Source organism: Halyomorpha halys, unplaced genomic scaffold, assembly GCF_000696795.3.
Source record: "Halyomorpha halys isolate HHAL.00 unplaced genomic scaffold, Hhal_1.1 Scaffold9.1, whole genome shotgun sequence".
NCBI lineage: Eukaryota > Metazoa > Arthropoda > Insecta > Hemiptera > Pentatomidae > Halyomorpha > Halyomorpha halys.
Window position 1 is genome coordinate 1,020,836 of NW_027110416.1, and position 20,905 is coordinate 1,041,740.

Below are 20,905 nucleotides of genomic sequence, written 5' to 3' on the forward strand. Positions count from 1 at the left end.
AGGTTTATCTTTATTTATGTTTGGTGATATTATTTTAATTTGATTGTTTTGTTCAGAATTTAAATTATTATTATTTTTTTTTAATTCTAATGATTATTAGATATTTCCTGCTTTTTAGGTTATTACAGCTCACATTCATGTTGTATTGACCTCCTATTATTTTTTCTGTAGAGCTTATTTATGTTTGATTTTATTTGTTCTGTGTTACTGGAATACAGGCTATGAAGCCACAAAGTCCCAATTAAAAAGATAAATATTGAAAAATTCTAAGAGGTTACATAGGTTTTTAAATTCTCAATAATAGAGATATTCCAACACAAAATTGCTAGGAGCTCATCGTAATTATCAATAGTAGAGGTTTGTTGAGACTTTTCTTGCGTATCGGTGTATTTTAATTTTAAAATATATAAGAATGGTTGTTAAAAATTAGTACAAACAAGAGGATAGTGTATTAATTGGCCGAAACGTCGGACTTATAAAGGAATAAAAAATGTTTTGAGACTAAAATAGATATAATTTATTATTTAAACAATATTAACCAGTCTGAAGAAAGTGTAAAGATTATAAATAAAAAACTAATGTTTTCATTATTACATGTACAGGGGCATTACTAAATACATTTTTTCTTGAAGAAGTTTGTCGGGGGGTGCGGTCAGCAAAGAACAACATAAATAAACAAAACCATATTTATTTATTTTATGTTGACGTTTCGACCTGAGTTTCAGGTCTTCATCAGGGGTTGTAGCCTGTAGAGGGAAGATTGGTTGGTAACTGTGGCCTGTAGAGGGAAGATTGGTTGGTAACTGTGATGAAGACCTGAAACTCAGGTCGAAACGTCGGCATAAAATAAATAAATATGGTTTTGTTTATTTATGTTGTTCTTTGCTGACCGTTTATGTTATTCTTCAAGCATTAATCTACGGTCAACTATCTACACCTCAAATACATTTTTTGTTTAATATTTTTAGTAACTGATGCTGTATCTTTAATCTTTCAAGATAAATTTTAATTCATATTTTTAGAAAAACTTATCTTTAAATAAAAGTACTTTTACATCTCAATCATAAATTAAAGGCCTATTTTTTGCACATTTATCAAATCTTTTTAAAAAATATTAGTTTTTAACTTTTATTAATGTTGTCATAATATTATAATTTATTTGAAAGCTTAAATTTTGTTTAAAAAACTTATTAAATTTAGTTTTACGAAATCTTGTTCGTGTTTGTTTTAATTTTTTTTTTTTTATCTCGTTCCAATTTATATTATAGGGTAATTTACTGTTGAAAAGAACAGTACATTCTTTGAAATCTGTAATTTAATATCGTTATTTTAATTGAACATATGCATTTTTTACCATGAAATGTATCCAATTGTAAAGATTATTTTTTCTTCATAACTTTTCTCAAAGTTAGGGTTAGAAACCCTATAAAACAAAAAAATTAGCAACAAAATTTCCCCCAAAAAGATAATCATGGTACATACAGAGAAACGACCAAAAATGCATTTTTCAGACGTTGATCTATATGAATTCGGGGGCTCTAAAATGGATAGATCCATTGAAAACTGAATATTGAAAATTTGACCTGATTAGAATACTCTCCGTCCTAAGGCGATAAGTTAAGTAAAAAGTGCAAGACATTTCTCTGAGTAAGAATCGATAGGGTGAGTTCTTTAAATAGATATAAAGTATAATATAAGTGAGGATATAGTTGACTTAATGTAAGATGTATAAGGAGATGTTGATCTGAGGGTAGGTTCAGTGATAAGAACAATAAAATTAATACAATAAATTTTTATTGAATACCAACTGTTCAGTCTAAATTATAGGCCTTAATTTATTTAGTTATATAGGTATAATATCAATTTATGGTTTTAAAAAATTAATATCATAATGGTATCAAATCGTCTGTCCCATAACTAAGTCATGTATCTGAAAATTTCTGTGAGAATTGGGTAAGAACTACAATTGTAGATTTAAGATTGCTGTTAATTTGTAATTTTGATATATTACAACTGATCGTTCTGCATTTTAAAATTATTTTTATTACAAATTCAGTTAGTTTTTTATTGTGAAAAAAATGAAAAACCATATTAAAATGGAACCAAACCCAAGATGACAAAATTTTTTTAACCACTCCTTCAACTTTGGACTGGTAATATATCGTTAATGCCAGACTTTATACTATCATAACACTTTAAAGTATAATATCATTCATGCCTTTAATAAAATAAAACACCTTTTTCTAAAAATGTTTATGTTAATATTTGTGTTCAAAATCTTCCTTTTCTTCAAAACTGAGCTAAATACAATAATAATTTGTGGGGTTACATTTAATAATACATGAATAACAATATCATGAAAAAATTAGTAGAAAAAAATATTAAGTATAAAAATTTTTAATGGAAGGTTACTTATTGAAAGTTTTTAGAGGACTTCATTCGTATTTTGGTTCATTTTGAACATCTTTTTAAACTCTCATTTAAAAAATGAAGCAAAATTAATATTATATACAGTTAACGAGGAGTTGAAGTACGTTCTGAACTGACTAGTTTGTTTTTTTTTTTGTTCTTTAAAACTTTGTCTATTAGAAGTTGAAAGAAAAAGTAAACTAGACTTTCACAAATTCTGCAATAAACATCAATAACAAGCATAACATAAATAGTCAATATTTAAACTGGATATATAAAAGAAATCGAAATACAATTATAGTTATAAATCTAAATATATATAAATTAATATCTGGGAAATTAAACTTCCATGTACATTTTTAAATCAATCTATGCAATTATAAACAAATCATCAACAATCTTAACACTATTCTATACATATACATATAGAATCATTTTGTATAAACATAACACTTTTTTTTTTTTTAATACAAAAATTATATATTACTATAATTTAAATATTTTTTTGTAATCACTATTGTCTTCAAAACTAAAATTAATGAAAACATTGATCTATGCTCATGATTTCTTAGCTCCGACTCTTGCTCTAATTATTTCTTTTAAAAAATATATATATATATGTATTTCTTTGTTTTCAAACCAATTTATTTAACATATTACAAATAGTTAAAGATGATGGAGAACTAGACTTCATTGTTTAATTTTATTTACTAGTTAGAAATTATTATGTATTCATTATATTTACATTCCATAGACTTCTTTCCCCTCTTTAAATCACAAATATTTTGCAATATTTATTATAAATACATCTATTGCAACAATTATTATATTAAAACATTTTTTTATAAGGATATTCTAATTTTAGCCCCACACTCTTTTAGAAGATTCTGGTAGTGCGCTTTTGAAAAAAAGTTTCTTATAATTTATGCAAAATCTAAAATATTTTTTAAAAAGGCTGCTTATTTTTTTGTTTAACCGCTAACTATAAAAACTATTTAACCAATTTTTGCCAAATTTTAACTTTTATCATCTTCATGGTATAGAAGATTCAGCAATAGTAAGATCTACCAATATTTACAACTAATACATAAATCAGAAAGTTAATTAAAATGCACTAAGTTCGGAAATTGATTATCCGATATGAAATATTTGTTTGCGTTAGAACATTTATTTAGGAAGACTTAAAACAATATGCTGTAACCCGTATGAATGAAGCTGTGAAATGTCAATCAATCTGTAAAATAATAACTTATACCTGATAATGCAGATTCACTATACTGACTTTATTTGATTTACTTTAGAAAACATTTATTAAAGGAGATGGATTAAGAAGTTATAGCCAAATCTACTTTATTATTTATTTTTTATTATTATTTATTTTAAATTTACGTTATTATTTTGTTTTTTCGTGCTTAACTTAATTAATTATGTTATTTTATATTTTGATGGTTAATAACCATAAAATTACGGTTGCTATTATGTAACTGGGAGAAAGAACTAAAAATGTAGTTTTCTCTGGAGTATTCTAAATAGTTTAAAACTTATTGTTTTCATTAAAAAAACTTAGTCACTACAAAGCCTTCAAACTGAAGAAGCTTTCTGTCAAGTTAATGCTTTTTTATTTATTGGTCTTTTTGTTTTTCCACATGAATTTCCAAAATTATTCAGTTGATTAGATATACTTGGTCACCTGCCATACTCATCATGTGCATGGAATAGGTGTAAGTAATCCAAATTTAACATGGGTAGAATGATGGTTAGGGGTGGAAAATCCAAGTTGAAGCCGTGCATCCGCCAACATCTAATGTGCCCTCCCAATCTAATGTTTGGTCAACCAACTTGTTTTTTTCCATAAAGTTTCTCAACTAGCATTCTCTTGGGTGTCTCAACATTCATGTGATGAGCAGCCAGGCCCACTGTACGGTACTGAATCTAAAAACAGAAGAAATTTTATGAGAAAGTCGTTTAACTGCCTTACGCTATATTGCTAACAATGGTTGCTATGCAGTGCTAAGGCAAAGAAGAACTTTTTAACTGTCGAGGTACATAAGGTATTTTTTTTTTTTTATGATAACAGTTTTTATTTTTGACTATAAGTTAGCCGGCGGCAGGAGAATAAAGCTTTTTTAATAATATAATTTGTCTATATACCATTAGAAATAATACTTCTATATCATTTTATAATCTGCTTTGATTTAGAGGTAATTAATTTTCCTTTGACTGCGTATATCTTTTTATCAACTGCATGTATATTTTTTCTTATAACTGTTTGATTTTTATATCTTAAAGTTTAATCGAAAATGGGTTTATGTTTCTAAAAACGTATGGAGCCTTCACCTTACCTCACTTAGCAAAAACAATTATACTTAGCCAATTATTACACTAAGAAACAAACTACTTTACTTTATGGCCATTTTAAAATATTTTATTCTTATTCTGTTGATAATAATATTCCAATTTCTTCATTATTAAACATCTTCGAATTTTACTCACAATTCGTATAAAATAGCATTATGGCTCGTAAATTTCAAAAAAAGCAATTTCTTAAATTATTTAGTTTCACTTTCTGAAACATTAAAAAATAAAAAAACAAGTTAGTATAATTACATAAAAAGTAATAGTTATTTTGTCCTGATTTTTCCATAATCTTTAAGTTTATTGCTTAGTAAAAATAATATTTATTTATAGATAAAGTTAGTTTTATAGTTTTGCATTTTTCTTTTATATCTTTATAAATTAATGTACCACTCACTCATTCAGTTGAACCCAGGTCATAGAGATCTATCGTTGTTTCATTGAAGAAAGGTTGGCTGCTAACTTACAATTAGTTACCAATTGTACCGCTGTTAACCGGATCCTTCCACCAAAGTAACGCTTAGTGTGCTTCTTCTTTCTAAAATTTCAGCCTTATAAATGATTGTTGTTCTAGAAGTCAATATTTTTGTTGCAGAATAATAAATTTATTACAGAATATTAAATTATATATTCTAGAGGGCAACTTTTTCACACGTCATTTAAATTGAGTGGCAAAACTACGGATTGAATTTTAAAATTATGATTACAAATTCTTTTCTTTTTCATGTATTCGTAGTGCAACTAGTGTGGATCATTTAAGCTATTTTTACCTTACCAGCTTAGAAGTTAGAATGCAAGAATAATTAAAATGTTTGCATGTAAATTTCTTTTATTTGCTAGAAGTCATTTATTCATTATGATGAGTATATTGTCAACCGTATGAAATACCTTTAATTTTATTTATTAAAAATAATCATCTCTTATCGTTAGTAGTAAAAAAAATGGATAGATATAAAATATGAAATAATTAAATTTATTAACTGAAAGAGAAATATTTTCTCAGGTTAAAAATAAATTTTCAGAAATAAGTTGTAATATATATGTCAAACATACTATTAGAAAGCTACAGATTTTAGAAAAATAATATCCAGCATTTAAAGTAGTAGAAAGTAATGGAGTATGACAACAAATTTATTAATAAATTTATAAATGTTCATGTGTTTTCATCCTTGCTATGACAGTAGTCAGTTTTTACTTTCACTTTGATATTTATGAAAGTATTAATTTAAACTCAAAGTAGGCTGAAAGATGAAGGCACGTGCCACACCAAATTTTTTATTTTTCTATTTAAAATAAAATGAACTATTAATCATCGCTGATTTTTATGTTGTGACAAAAATTATTTTATTTTTTTTTTTTTAATGAAGATCTAAAATAAAACTGTCTTACCGTTGATCCATTAATATTTGTTTTCTGCTTTGGTTTGTCAGACCAAGAGCCTTCATTAAAGATTAAGAACTGATTCATTGTTAGTTCCAGTCAGATTAGGGCAGAAGGAAGCTTTTTTTCTGAAAAATTCTTTTGTTAAAATTGCACCTTTTTATAACATTTTTATTGGGAGATCTTCTAATAAAAACTCTTATGCTTTCCTATTTGGGTTTAGTTGAGGAGGTTAGAAGTTAAGAAGTACAAGAAGTGCTGCCGATTCATTCGACCAAAAAATACCCGCTTAGCACCTTGAAAATACCCGCCACTTAAACCGTTCTTGGAGAATTGATATAACTGTAGCTATATGATTGTTACGGTCTTGATTGTACTGTCGCATTAGTTCTGGCGTGATAGTTGATTGTTCAAGTGATGCAGTGAACAACTGTCATGTTAACTATCGTATGTATATGCCTTGACAGTAAACAATCGTACAGTTTCAGTTATTGCGGCCAAAGTCACAGCCACTATCTTGGTGTTGCTGTTTGATAGTAACAATCATGACAGTTTACTGTCATGACAATATTAGCGAACTAGGTCTGACATGATAGTTGATAATACAAATAATGTCAGTGAACTAACTCTCATGTTTAAGTGTCATATGTATACCTCTTTTGGCGGAATAATTTATAATCATAAACCACAAGTATTTTGTCCACAAATCCATTTCTTTTATTAATACCTCAATATTAGTCGTTTCGAATTGATGTCTTTTTTAAAATTAATAAATAGTGACTTTTAAGCTTGCAGTTGAAATAATTAGAAATACATAAATTCGAGGAAGAATATTGAAAACTTAAAGGTTAATAGTTCAAAAATATTCATAGAAACAGTACAAAAAATGTTTATATTTTTAAAATCGAATTAAACTCAAAATTTTTGTCCTACATACTTCAGCCTTATTATAAAAAATTATACTAAAAATATAAATTATGATTATAAATTTAAATCCAACCCGGGCCCCAAAAACATATTTACCTGAGACTTTAAAATTATATTTATCCCACACCTCAAAAAAAAAAAAAAATCAATCCCGGGCCCCAAAAAGAAATATGTCATGGGCCCCAAATGGTCTAGGTATGCCTAGCCTATGTCCTAAAATTCAATATCTAAGGAAAAATAATAACTTGTCAGTAATAGAAAAAGTATCAAATAATTAACTTAAAAAACTAGTTAAAGGGCTAGTGTGACACTTCACTAGCACACCTGTATATAACGTAAACCCATTTTACCCAATTACCCGACACCTTGCTAAGGTGAAAAATACCTGAAAATCGCCAGTACTGAGTACATGTGACAATTTTGCTAATGAGATTTTTTTTTTTCTATATACCTGTATCTGAACCAAATTTACACTTTAATATTGACAAAATTGTAAAATTATCAATAATTACTAGTTAATTATTGAAAATTTCACAATTTTGTTAATACTGTACCACAAATTTGGTTCAGGTACAAGCAAATAGCAAAGAAAGATCTTATTAGCCAAATTGTCACTATAGCCTTTGCTTAACAACCTAATTTAAAATTCAAAGAGGACTCATATTACTTATCATTGAATTTTATTAATATAGTTTAATTGTTCAAAATATCTATAACTACTAATAATTATTATATTTCAAAAATACTTTTACCTTTTTATAAATTTAACTTGCTCTGCCTTATGTTGATAAATCAAGTAATTCTCTTGTTTGCAGACATTGTATCCATGTTGTTTGTGAGTTACTTAGCAACCATCAATGAGTGACAGGTGGTTGTTTGTCAATTAGGACAATTGATATTCCTTGGTTTGTTTTAGTGATTTATTTCTGATCTTATAACATTCTATTAAGGCTTATATTAACAAATGATGTTGGTGATAAAATAGCATTAAAAAAAAATTTAGTAAAGTTGTGTATGTAATATCTGAATTAATATAATATAATGTAATGTCTAAAGACTACCTCAATATTTATTGTAATATGAATACATTTTTACTTATTTATTTATTTTTATAAGAGATCGAATCGTAAATTTTTAACTTAATGAAAGTTGTAAATTAAACAATTTTGAATTTTCTTTCCATAAATATGTTGGAATATTATTTACAGAAATCAGGTAAAAACCATAACTTGTAGTTTAATTCAATTTTATAGTTAAACAGACCTAAGAGTAGAATAAAAAAAATAATGCTTTTCTTATATTATAGTGGTACTAGCCGTAACCCATGGTTTCACACAAGTTAAATTTGGATTATATATTTATGTTTTATTGTTGTCATTGCACTAATGACTATGTATATCTAAGTAACTAAATAATCTAAAATTTATTTTGAAAAACAAAAAGACCACTCGCTTAAAAAACTGACTTACTAGAAAATGCTTTTAAATTGTCTATCAGAAAACGTTCTTCTCTTAACTCGACTCCTGTCCTATTGCACTTCTAAATCATAAGATGAACCGTCATTATGTTAAAAATTAATGGATTTCCAGTAGAACTTTTATTGAATATTTTAAAAATAATCTTGACTCCACAATATTATATGCTGTATCTTTGTTAATACTTTTTTTTTTTTTTTTTTACTACGCCAAAGGAGGCATTTCTGCCATTTTGTTAATACTAGTCAGATTTAAATGATTTCCATTTGTCTTTTAAAGACTTTAATTATTTTTTGCATGAGAAAATTACCTTTTTTATTTGTTTTAGATTAATTTAAAAATTCATTCATAAGGAGAACCTTCAAATGCTCTGCATGATACTGCGTAAAGTATCAATCCAAAGCTTTCCTATCCATAACAAAAAAAAAAAATTTTAATTGGATTGATAGTTTCTGAAATTAGTGCACTCAAAACTTCTGTTTTTTATATATAATTTAAAATTAGTTGATAAAATGAAGCAAGTTTTTTTTTTGGGGGGGGGGCTTTTTAGGAACCTAGTAAAATCTATACCAAAGGGGGAAAAAGAATGAAAATCCTTATTAGTTTGAAAATAAACAGGAGCATAAATATAAATTAGAGCTTTCACCTATTTTTCAAAAAGTAATTGAAACAATATATACTTCAATATAAAAACAATACATAAAATATAAAAATATTTAGTGGAAGATTATTGATTGACCGTGTGTAAAGATGAAAGGAATATGGTCCGGGTGCGGTCAAAAAAACTCAAATAGTAGAATATACTATTTTAAAATATTATATTCTACTATTTGAGTTTTTTTGACCGCACCCGGACCATATTCCTTTCAGAAATATTTAGGTAAGAAACAGTGTTTAAATTCATTTAAAAAAAAAAATCATATTAGATTAAACATAAGGTACTACGTACTACCTTATGCTTCAAAAGAAAATTAAAACTGATAGTAATATATATGTTTAATTAATAGTTCCATCATTCCATTAGCGAACCAGTGGTGTTATAATTAATAGCTAATAAAATATTTTTTGGTCTAATTTTCCAATCTCATGACTCATAGTTATTTTTTGAATATCCTAAACCATAATCCGGTGTTTATAATTAATCAGAGCGACTAAAACGGGCTTGTATAGTTGTTGGGATGAATGAGTTCCTAATGGATCACTAAAAGGTAAAAGGGGGTGTGTTTAAATAACAGATAAACATTTACGGGATCATACAAAATGTAGACTGGAGAATCGTGTTGTTTATGTTCTTGATGATATTTGGTATGTTGGTTTTAGTTGATATTTTTAGCTCACTAACCCTTCTAAAAAAATTTTTAAAGTCTAAATTGTATATTGTAATGTTGACAATAAAACTTCCTGCTGAATACTAATTTTACTAATCAATTAGTTGTAAAAATTTATTCTTAATGAAAGAAGAATTTTATAATCTAACAACGTATATTTTTATTATATAATTATTAACTACAAAATATAGTATGATATTATGGTCCGTGTGGAGGTGAAATTGAAACTCAAAATAGAAAAAATTATTTATTGAAACCATATGTTTTGACCCATGAATAACATAATTATATTATTATTTTGTCTTCTATTTGCTCTATCCTTATTAATATATTGTTATTTTATATTCCTACAATATCTTTACATCATTTTATATATTGTTTATCTAGCCCTGATGAGATTCTGCTGTATGGGTCGAAATGTAGGCTTTCAATAAATAGTATTTTACTGTTTTCAGTTTTATTCTGACCACTACCAGCACAATCCTTCAAATCCAGACCATCAGCTAATTGACTTCCAATAAAAATATTAGTCTCATTACTCTTCTTCTCATTAATAATCTTTTCTCTCTTTTTTTTTTTTTTCATGCTTAAAACGTAGGTACAACCTGAAGTAATGAGCATAAACTGTATATATCTCATATTGCTAATCTAACTACTTTTTCCGTCAGAAGGTTATAAAAAATTATTTGATATTCTTTTAGTCAACCTTTGGAGTTTGTCTTTTTTCATATACTCTGTCTCTCATGTTTTGTACTATCGGATTCATGATCACCCATTTTAATTATCTTTTTATTATGACTTTGTGGGATGTGGAGGTCGTCCTCAGGATTGAAAATGTAGATTTAAATTGTGTTAATCTTTGAAACTTAGCTACTAAGTTAGATTCATTATAAGTTTAACTAAGTAGTCTATATTCATTATTAATTTTTAAAACATTTATTTACTATTGCTTAAGTATTTTTACTGATTTTTTTTGTTTTAATTTCCTTTTCTATCTAATTTAATTAGTTATCATAGTGAAGATAGCTTTACTGTTTTTATTTCCTTTTCCATCTAATATAATTGATTAATACAAGATCAGGTCATTCAGATATCTATGTTCCTTTTCACAGACACAGAATTTAACCAATTATTTTCTATCCTTTTGGAATCATCTTCCAACACGTATCCATCATTTCCAACAAAAATCTTTCCCAACACCTAACCACCACCCAGGCAGAATTTGTAAGTTTTTTTTATTTTTATTTAAATTGTATTAATGTAAATAAAGGAAAGAAGTTACCGATTTTTTAAGTGATATAACTAGAAAATTTTATTTTAGGTGGCTGATGTAACCATTGCATTAAATACGTACCTGAATGACAGCAAGGAAATTCTGCCTTCAGTGCCTTTGACAGAAGCCATGTTGGATAACCTCATGCAACAATCATCCATATTAGTTGGTTGGTTGATCTGTCTTCATGTACTACAAGTTTTTTATAATTTTAAAATACTCTATTATTTATAAATTTTGTATATTGCCAGAGGATGAAACATTTACGGACTCTGATGACTCGATTCATGGATATGAAGATGTGAAAAAAACAGAAATTAACAAGGAGTCAGGTTTTGAAAAGGAACAAAGCAGCCTCGGAACTTCAGGTGATGCCACTGATGAGTCTGATGGTATCATCATACCTAGTGATGATCCCAGATCCAAGAGAATTGCTAATGTTGTCAATAGCTCTAGCTGTGATATTTTCAGCCGTAATAAAGGTATTTCATTCTTGTATAATCTATTCAATATGTAAATGTGTATTATGATTACTTCTCCTTTGTTACTCTCCATTTATAACTATCTGAACATAGTCATTCACTAGTTCCCAAAAGGACTTTTATCTGAAAGTGTTGAAAACTGATTATAGGTGTATGTTGTAATATTTAATTTAGTGCACAACTTAATACACAAGTAAACAATATAGGAACATGATACATTCTAAGCATGGTTAATTGTAGGGAGATAAATTTTTAACAAGCAGCAATGAATGCATGAATACCTTACAGCAGCAGTGCCCAAACTTTTTTTGCTGTAGCACCCTTGTCGGGATAAAAAGTTTTTGCAACACCCTTGTTGTGCTTAAACAATTTAATGGCACCCTTTTCGAGCTGAAAAAAAATAAAAACTTACAATTATCCATTAAGCATTTATAAGTAAACATTTAATGCCATTTTCAATTTCAGGAACTTTTTATTGCTCGATTTAACTATCTTAAAGTCTCCTCTTCCCGTTTTAAGCAAATATTTCAATAGTAATATAGGGCCTTCTATAGACATCGCTTACGGAGGATTTGTTGGCCGGGAAATATTGCCTTTCTATATTTTTTGTCTTACGATCTCTTTGTGTTAAGATTGCCTTTTTTATGTTATGATTTTTCTCTTGTGAAATTCTGTCATGTCATACATCAATCAACATACTCACTATAAGTGTCTGTTTGAAAGGTAAGAAAAATAAGGCTACCACAAAGGGTAGGTGTGGGAATCTTTTTATGTTTTTGTTTTTTAAGGTCCCATATCTAAATTGTTGGATTTGTAGAGAAAGAAGAAAAAACATTCACAAAAAAGCACTGTAGAGTGTTTTTCATTTCGTGAATCAAATGTACGCAAATAAGTTTTTGTAAAATTCAAAGTATATTTACCATTAAATAATTATCAATGTTTTAGGGATTGAGCACCAATAAAATCTTCCACAATTCCAAGAAAATATTTCTTTTAAAACAGTTTTTTTGATCAAATAACAATTGACCAGTAACTAGCTACTTAAAACATGGCTGACAGCATTTCAGTAATAGCTCCAATAATTAAAGAAAAGTAAGAAATCACTTTCTTCTAGCCACCAGAGCAAGCTTTGTTAACTGTCTTAGGAGGTTGGTTTCGGCAGTTTGACTTACTTAAGTAGTTATCTGTAATAACCTTACTATTTGTCAATTTAAAATAATTTAATTTGTTTATTTAATTAATATAAAATTAAGCTGATCTTTTTAAAACTTACTTGTGACATGTCTAGGGAGATAGAAAATGAAAATGAATTAATTGTTTTTAAAATATTTATATTTGAATGTCTAAAAAACCTACATACCTGTACATAATATAATTTAAAAATATCATTGAGGTAAAAGCTGTTTTAGCATAATATTATTGTTTCAAGTGATTGTACCACAATGAGATAATGACTAATTTAGTTTATTCCTCTAAATATTTGATCACAATTTTCTATTACTTAAATCCATCTCTGTCGACTATTTAATGGCCTTCTTCTACCCTGAATAAGGCTTCAAAGTCAATTTCTTCACCCTTTGAATTTTAAATTTTAATTAAACCAAATTTGCCCAATCCATATAGAAACCAAGTTTCCCGATCTTCATTAATTTTCCAAATGATGTCCTGTGATTTTACAGAACATCGTAATGATGAAAAATTGTACACATTTCAAGACCTAACTCCACCATTACATAAATTACCTATGACTTTTTTTTAAACTGATATACATTTGACTTACAAATATATATCTTACCTGTAGGAAATGTGAAAGAAACACATTTATTTTGTCTACCAAATACTTTAAGTAATCAAAATAATAAAAAAAAAAACTACGGATTTTGGTTGTGATTCTATCACTAATCCTAAACCTTTTAAACTAGTCAATCCACTTATAGTTGATTTTATCTTTAAATCAATGTAGTATTTAGTCAGAGTCATTGTATAGTGAAGATATTTTTTAAATAACTTATTTATTTTGTTATTTTATTATATCTTTAATTTAAATTATAGGCTTTCATCAGGACTTAGTAAAACATGATAGAACCATAAATTTATAATAGCAACAAAGGAATAAATATAGTTATGCTATGTATTTTCTCCTTGTTTGTGCTGGGTGAAAGACACGCTACTTTATTTTGTGACAGTACATTAAAAATTTTTAGCTCTATTTTTGAAAGTTATTTTTCTCTTGACTTAAATTGTTACTTGTGTCCTTACTTATTTTTTTATCTTTTTAAGATTCTACTGAAGAGTCGAGCGAGATCAAGGTTATAAAACGACGAAACCAAAGGTCAGTCTCCTCTGATAGTCATACTATTTTGTGTCAAGTGAATTTTCTTGGAATGTGTAGATTTCTTTTTTGTTCTATTCTAGACTGTGTAGGTCAGCGTCTCAAAGGTATGACAGTACCGACTTGTATAAACCTCGGCCAGTTTTGCCTCAGAATTCCAAGCGCGTGAGGACTCCTCGGAGTGGTGAGTCCTACAGAATCACAATTTTACGGCATCCATTCATAAAGGAGCGCTTGGTGGAAGATATGTGCTGTATAAATGTGCTAACCTCTAAACTATAATCAATAAAAAACATTAAAAATAATTTTTATTTCAATATATTTTCAAAACTGGGGCAGTTCTAGTGTTAGATATAATGCATGCTATTAGATTTAACAGCACTTGTGGAACACCTATTTCTTTTTATTGCGTTTATCACTGATAATAACTAAATCTATTTGTATTTTTATACTATCTTTAAAATTATTTCTCCTAACAGTTATTACTTACTGAACTTGAGACAATTGATTAAATTAATTTTACAATTCCATTTTGTATAATGTCTTTAAATTTAAAAGTCGTCTAAGCACATTTCATTTAAATTGAAACAAATATATTCATTTTAAAATTTTTAGTACTACTGATCTTAGTTACTGTTCTTTAAATGATTTTTTCTTTGCCATATTCACTGTTATTCGTGGTGCCACAATCTATAATATTATCGGCTGCCATTTAGTTTCAAATGGCGGATAGTTATGTCGAGTTCCAAGGCTCATCATGGGGCAATCTGTGTCTTTGGTATCAAATATGAATAAAAGAACCCAGTAGTCTCATAGAAAAACTGCGAAGGTTTTTTTTTTAAATCTTCAAATTTTTAGATGAGAGGAGTTTTTTTTATTTTTCAATTATTTTGTTCATTACCAAAAATAATAAAACAAAATACACCAGTTCGGCAGTTCTCCCAATTACTCAAGACCCCTACCAATCTGGGCTATTACATTAGGACATTCTATTAGTTAAAGCAGATCTTATTAACAAATATATTGAAGGAATATTTAAATCATTAGATGAAAATTTACTCCTTTAATACTTGGTAGTCTTAATCTCTGTAGGACAAGATTTTCTATGTCTGACTTTAGACATTCCAATTCATGCACGATATAATATTTTTTAAAAATTTAGTAGTATGGTTAGGACATAACAGTTCAAATATCTTTATAATTCATGCATGATAAATGATTTTAAAAGTGTAGCTCTGTTGTTACAAAAATTACAGTCCTGCATGCAGTGATATTACTCTTCTCAGATTTTTGTTATGTTTGAGTATCATTTGTTAATCCTCTGCAAGAAACACCAAGTTTAACTCAACATTACTGGGCGCTCAGTGGTGTTAGCACCGTACATTGATTTTTCCTTTTTTTCAGTGCCGTTGTAAGGAGTTACAGAATAAAATGCCAATTTTATTTTGCTTTAAAAATGTTTCTTTAATGTATAAGACCCTATGATAAAATATATATAGTGATTAACAAATAATCTTGCGTAATAGTTACATGTTAGTGAATACTTTTTATATTAATGTTTTACTGTTGATTTATCTTATCATATTTTTAAATAATATCTTCTATAAAATAAATTTTATATTGGTAAAATGAATATATTTATGCGAAGCAATTCAATAAACTATTAAAAAAAAAAAAATGTTTGCTCATTATGTTGCTTTCGTCTAATTCTTTTGTGAAATTAATTTTAATTAAAAACTTTAAAAACTCTTCAGTTTTTATCATAGTTTTCCTAAAATATGTATGATGAATTTTATAATTCTATTACCTGTTTATAATTTTTAAAAATATGTTAGTGTTATCCCTCCCCGTAAAAGGAACTGTGACTTATTTATGAAATTACTTCAGTGAAACAATATATAATTTTAATATTTATTAGTTAATATATGCAGAGTGTATAACTTAGCCATAATTTGCTCATAATGTTTATTTAAATTGTGTACTAATCATATTAGTTGAATGATTACTCAAGTTTTATGTTTCACCTTCACCTTTCTTAACAATGCATGATTATACTATTATATAGAAGGTTTAAATTTGTTTGCAATGAATAATACTTGTAAATATTTTGATTACTCAGTTAATTCACTTGTTTTAATTCTATTAAGTATTAAGTACAAAATTGTGTACATTTCCACAGTGATATGAATTTTTTTTTTTTTTAAGTCTGTTAGTCTTTTTTTATTTCCCAATTTTTAGTTAGTGTTAGTTTTGGTATTACTGATAACCGATCTGTTATTTATAGTGAGGTTACTTAGAGCTGTATTTTAAAATAACCGTGACCTGGGGATAAAACACTGAATTTGGTATAAAGGTACCAGATGGTATAATAATAAATACCCTTCAAGCTCTCAGGAATTTAAAAAAACTTTACTATTAAGATTATATTTTTGGAAATTATTTTTAATGTGATTTGTCATGTTTTCCAGATTTTAATATTACAAATCTTATTATCTTAGATTTCATTCCAGTTTATGGAGTGTTTCTCCAATACTAAAATCTAATTATACTATCATTATTTTCTTTTATCTTTTATTTTCATTCCATTGGTATTACAGCATTCATTACCTGTCACCTTTTGTTTATTTTTATATCTAATATCAGTCAGTTACATATTCTCACTGCAAAAGTTTGCTTAAATTATTACGTATTACCAGCTTTCTGTGGCTATAAGAAATTTTATTACTCTGGGATTTTCCACATCGTATTTGGAGGTTATCTAAAATATTAAGACTTAAAAAGGATGAGTTAACGATAGAATTTAGAAGTATACACAGTGCCAAATTGAGAAAACTACAGCCGGTAAATATAATTCAGATTATAGCATTGCAGCGAATAAAATGATTGTGTAATGTTGTAGGGCATAATAATAAACATTTCCCTAAAATATTAAGTCACACTGAACCCAACAGGTAAACGTCTAAGGGGTAGACCGGAGTGTAGGTGGGAGGATTGTGTGAATACTGATCTGGTAGATTTCATTTTGGACGTGCGTCACTAGACAGATACTTGTAGACAATTATTAATGGTATGAGCATCGACCCTCGGTTTAACTAAGCCTCTATTATTATTTTGAGGGCTGGTATGAATCCAGTCCTTCCAAGTTTTTTTTAAATATTTTCATTATCAGCTACTTAATGGCTTATTTAACAAGCTTCATTTAATTGCTTATAAATGTATGTTCTTCAAAAACTTCTTCAATAACCAAATTTTTTTCTAAATGAAAAAAATCAACTTTTTGTAAATTTATTTTGGCAAATATCATGGAAACTTTTAATCATAGGAGAATTTTCAATATCAACTACTGTATAATACAACTTCAGTTTTTGCTTTAATAAAGTTCTTTATTTCTGATTCTTCCTCAAATACAGTAGTTCAATAACCAACCTTTTTTTTTTCCAAATATCAAAATATCAGCATTTTGTAAATATAGTATGGTAAATATCATGGAACCTATTACTCTTATCAAGATAATCCTGATAAACTACTTCCTGATACTTTATAATAGTATTAAAGGAGGTAATAAAGGAATTGTAGTGAGGCAATGAAATTTAGTGTGTGAGAAACAGCATGAACAAGAATGAAATATAAAACAATAATAATTAATAAGGAAAATTGAGGTAAATCATTTGACAAGGATCTTCCTCATCATACGACAATATTCAGGTGATACAGGAAATTTGAGGAAAGATGAAATTTCAAGCTTGTGAATGCTGCAAGATTAGGTCATCCAGCTTCATTGATGATTGAAAAAATACTAATGTTCAAACATTGCTTAAGACAGTAGGGCATTAATGCACTAGCAGTTTGTTGCTCAGATGGTGAATCGTTTCTCATGATGCAGTGGGATAATGAAGAAGTTCAAAAACTGAAAAGCCTGTTATACAAACAGTATTGTGACAAGTTAAGAAACTTTGCTTTATTACTGATAAGGATACTCCGTGACTTTCTGGAAATCAAGATTTGTTAAGAAGAGAATGGTGGCAGTACTTTTTTAAGTGTGAGGGGCATTGTGGAACGAGTGTTGCTAGAAACACTTAAGAGTTTCTCAGGCAAGTGATATACCAAAGAATGTCTTCCTTAAGTGATACATGCTCTCCGGAAATTTCTGCCAAAATCAAGAATGGGTTCATGGTTCCTTTACTATGATAGTGTTGCAATGCATTTTTCCAAAGTTTGTTCAGAACATTTGACCAGTGCTGGAATAAACCTGTTAACCTCCCTATGGGCCAGATCTAGTTCTCTGCAACTTCATGCTTTGCTCTTGGGTGAATAACATGCTGAAAAGGAGCATTTCACAAGTGATGATGACATTTTGAGGTCTTGGGGCATCAAGTATGCCCGAACTGAAGAAGTGTGGAGGGGCTACTGTAAAGACTAGTTGAAGAGAATATTATTTTATTTTATTATTATTACTATATGGGCAACAGACCATGGAGGTCTGAGTCCTTGACCTGGAATTTTCATAGGGTGGGTTCGTCACTACCACACCTATTTTTTTATGAGTGCCATCCATTGGCTAACAGGCTTCAAAAATGCCCAGGGGGAAGTTGTGTGTGAGTTTTGCATTATTTTGTGCTTGAAAAAAGCCCAGGTGAGACCAGAATTCAATCTGACAACCTGTGAATTGGTAGACTGGCACATTACCACACTGCTACCGCTGCTCCACAGTATAAGAGAATATAGGATGTAAAAATGTAGAAGATATTTTAACCAGAGAACAATATTTTGAAAAATTGTATTATGAAGCTTACCCTGTGCCCTTTGTATTTATTAGTATACAATAATGTACCTTTATAGCAAATTTTGTGCTTCTATATTCTAGTCAGGTCACAGTAATTTCACTAAACCATCTCACTATTATACTATATGTACTACTGTTTCCTCCTCTTACTTCTTTTGAGGTTGTTATTGTTTAGATAATTATTAATATTAAATTATGAATATCCTTCCAATGTTTTTCATTTTATAAAACTGTTTCTGTATTAAAGAAGAATTCAAGTTGAGAATACTGGTCGATAAATTTTTTCAGCAAAATTTATTGGTGTTTTAAAAGTTTAAATACAAAGTTCAACAAAAGAAATTACATTAATAGCTAAATTTTTTTCTGAATTATATGCTTTAAAGTGCATTGAATTGGTTTGGAAAAAAATCCTGTAATTGAAAAAATAACATTTTATTATTATAAACTGATTGGATTTTTCTAATTTGCTTAGTAATGTATTAAAATCCGAAAAAAATATTTAATAAATTCCATCACGTCAAGTTTTTAGTAAAAGTAAAGTTTAAATTTGTATTTAGCATGAAGGGCAATATAGGTGATTGTAAATGTGCCCCAGCAATGCCTCAAAATTAATAAATATTCTCTCACAATATTCCTATCACCAAAGTTTCAGATACATCACTTTTTTTTTTTTTTAAGCACTATGTCGGAAAAATTTCTCAATTTTACTTTTAGAAATGGACCTCACGAACTGTTCAGAAATTTTAGGGCCATGCTCCAATGATTAAAACACTGCATTGAATAGTTTTTTTTTTTTTTTTGGAAAACACTGAAAAATTTTTGTGAAAACTTGGAGAAAGCGATTATAGTTTCAGCAGATTATCGAGCAAGATAAACTTAAGTCCAAGAGCATCTTTACCTAAGCCCACATTGCCACCCAAAAATTTGTTAGGATATTTTGAAGTTGTACCACAGGTTTAAATGTTTTGGAGAAAAAATTGTAAAATAGGTCTGCAAAAAAATAAATATAATAAAATTCAGCTACATGGGATAGTTTTGCAAAATTATTAGTTCATTACTTTTTAAAACGTATAAGTATCATGCAGAGTTTTATTTTTAGACCTGAATAATCATTATTATATTTTAATTTTTTTATTATTATTTCTAATGCATCTATCTGCATTCACCACTTTAACTTGTGTTCTAAATTTTTTGTCTTGCCATATTCTCTGTGCGTTTTAAATTTCCCTTGGCATCTATCTGTTTCATCTATTCCGTCTTGTTTCTTTGCTTTTTTTTTTTTTTACTAACTGCTAAATTAAATCTATTGTTTTTACCATTGAACATTAAAATAAATATTTTTTCAGTATCTTCGGAAGATGTTTCTACGAGAGGACCGTATGAGAGTACCCCTTCGAGAAAAAGGGCTAGATGAGAATTACTCAAACTGGTCGATTATTTTCTACCTTATCCACTAGTCGCTATATGATTTTTCCCTTCCCATTCCTAATTGTGAATACCAGTTAATGTATTACTTTTAATATTAAATTATAGGTACTACTGTGTAATAAAAGTTGTCTTTCAAATGTAGTTTTGTACTTTTTTAAGAAAATATATATATATATTGTATATGTACAATTATAAACTACAAAGTTTATACACTAAAATTATTTATTTTTGATGTTCATATTATTTTGTACACTGTTGACTCTTTTGAACAATGCAGTTCTGTTTACATATGGATATCAGTATATTTGGACAAGTTGGAAGTTGATTTTAAAAGTCAATATAAAAATTATTTAGTGATTGTGTTTAAGGTTATAGTTATGGATTCTGTATTATATTTTTAACTTCAAATATAGTAAAAAGTTTTAAATAATAATAATAATAATAACGGTAAGTTATATTAATATTTAAAGTCTCCAATTGCATAAATATCTTCTATTGAAATTGATAAATCTTGTGTTTATATCTTTTTTGTTATTTTAATTTATATGTTAAATAAAATATATGTGATATTAAAGTGGCATTGATTGTCACAATAAAAACATGAATTATTGATTATTTCTACGGATAATAGATTGATGTAATTCTATTATTGCTTAATGAAATGATAAATTATTGTTTAAATAATTATTGATTTATTATTTTAAGGTGTAATATAAATTCCACCAATCGTTAA

The 20,905-nt window shown here is 27.8% G+C and overlaps 1 protein-coding gene and 1 long non-coding RNA gene across 5 annotated transcripts in view; one reads left to right on the forward strand and one right to left on the reverse strand.

Moving 5' to 3' along the window:
• LOC106677994 (biorientation of chromosomes in cell division protein 1-like 1) overlaps window positions 1-20,594 on the forward strand; it is a 33,392-nt gene extending 12,798 nt beyond the window's left edge. For 2 of the 4 annotated variants that reach the window (XM_014416254.3, XM_067048592.1), the window contains 5 exons: window positions 11,196-11,316; window positions 11,399-11,629; window positions 13,910-13,961; window positions 14,045-14,145; window positions 20,091-20,594. In XM_014416254.3, coding sequence (XP_014271740.1) covers window positions 11,196-11,316; window positions 11,399-11,629; window positions 13,910-13,961; window positions 14,045-14,145; window positions 20,091-20,158 — 573 coding nt within the window. In that variant the 3' untranslated portion in view covers window positions 20,159-20,594. The remainder of the gene's footprint in view (window positions 1-11,195; window positions 11,317-11,398; window positions 11,630-13,909; window positions 13,962-14,044; window positions 14,146-20,090) is intronic. The other 2 variants (XM_014416261.3, XM_014416270.3) reach the window with 2 other exon arrangements.
• On the reverse strand, window positions 4,017-6,266 carry LOC136796053 (uncharacterized). The gene is made up of 3 exons (XR_010843750.1): window positions 6,154-6,266; window positions 5,162-5,302; window positions 4,017-4,341 (listed from the first exon to the last, which is right to left on the reverse strand). It is a non-coding gene; the product is annotated as an uncharacterized lncRNA (long non-coding RNA).
• Window positions 20,595-20,905: the final 311 nt, after the last annotated feature.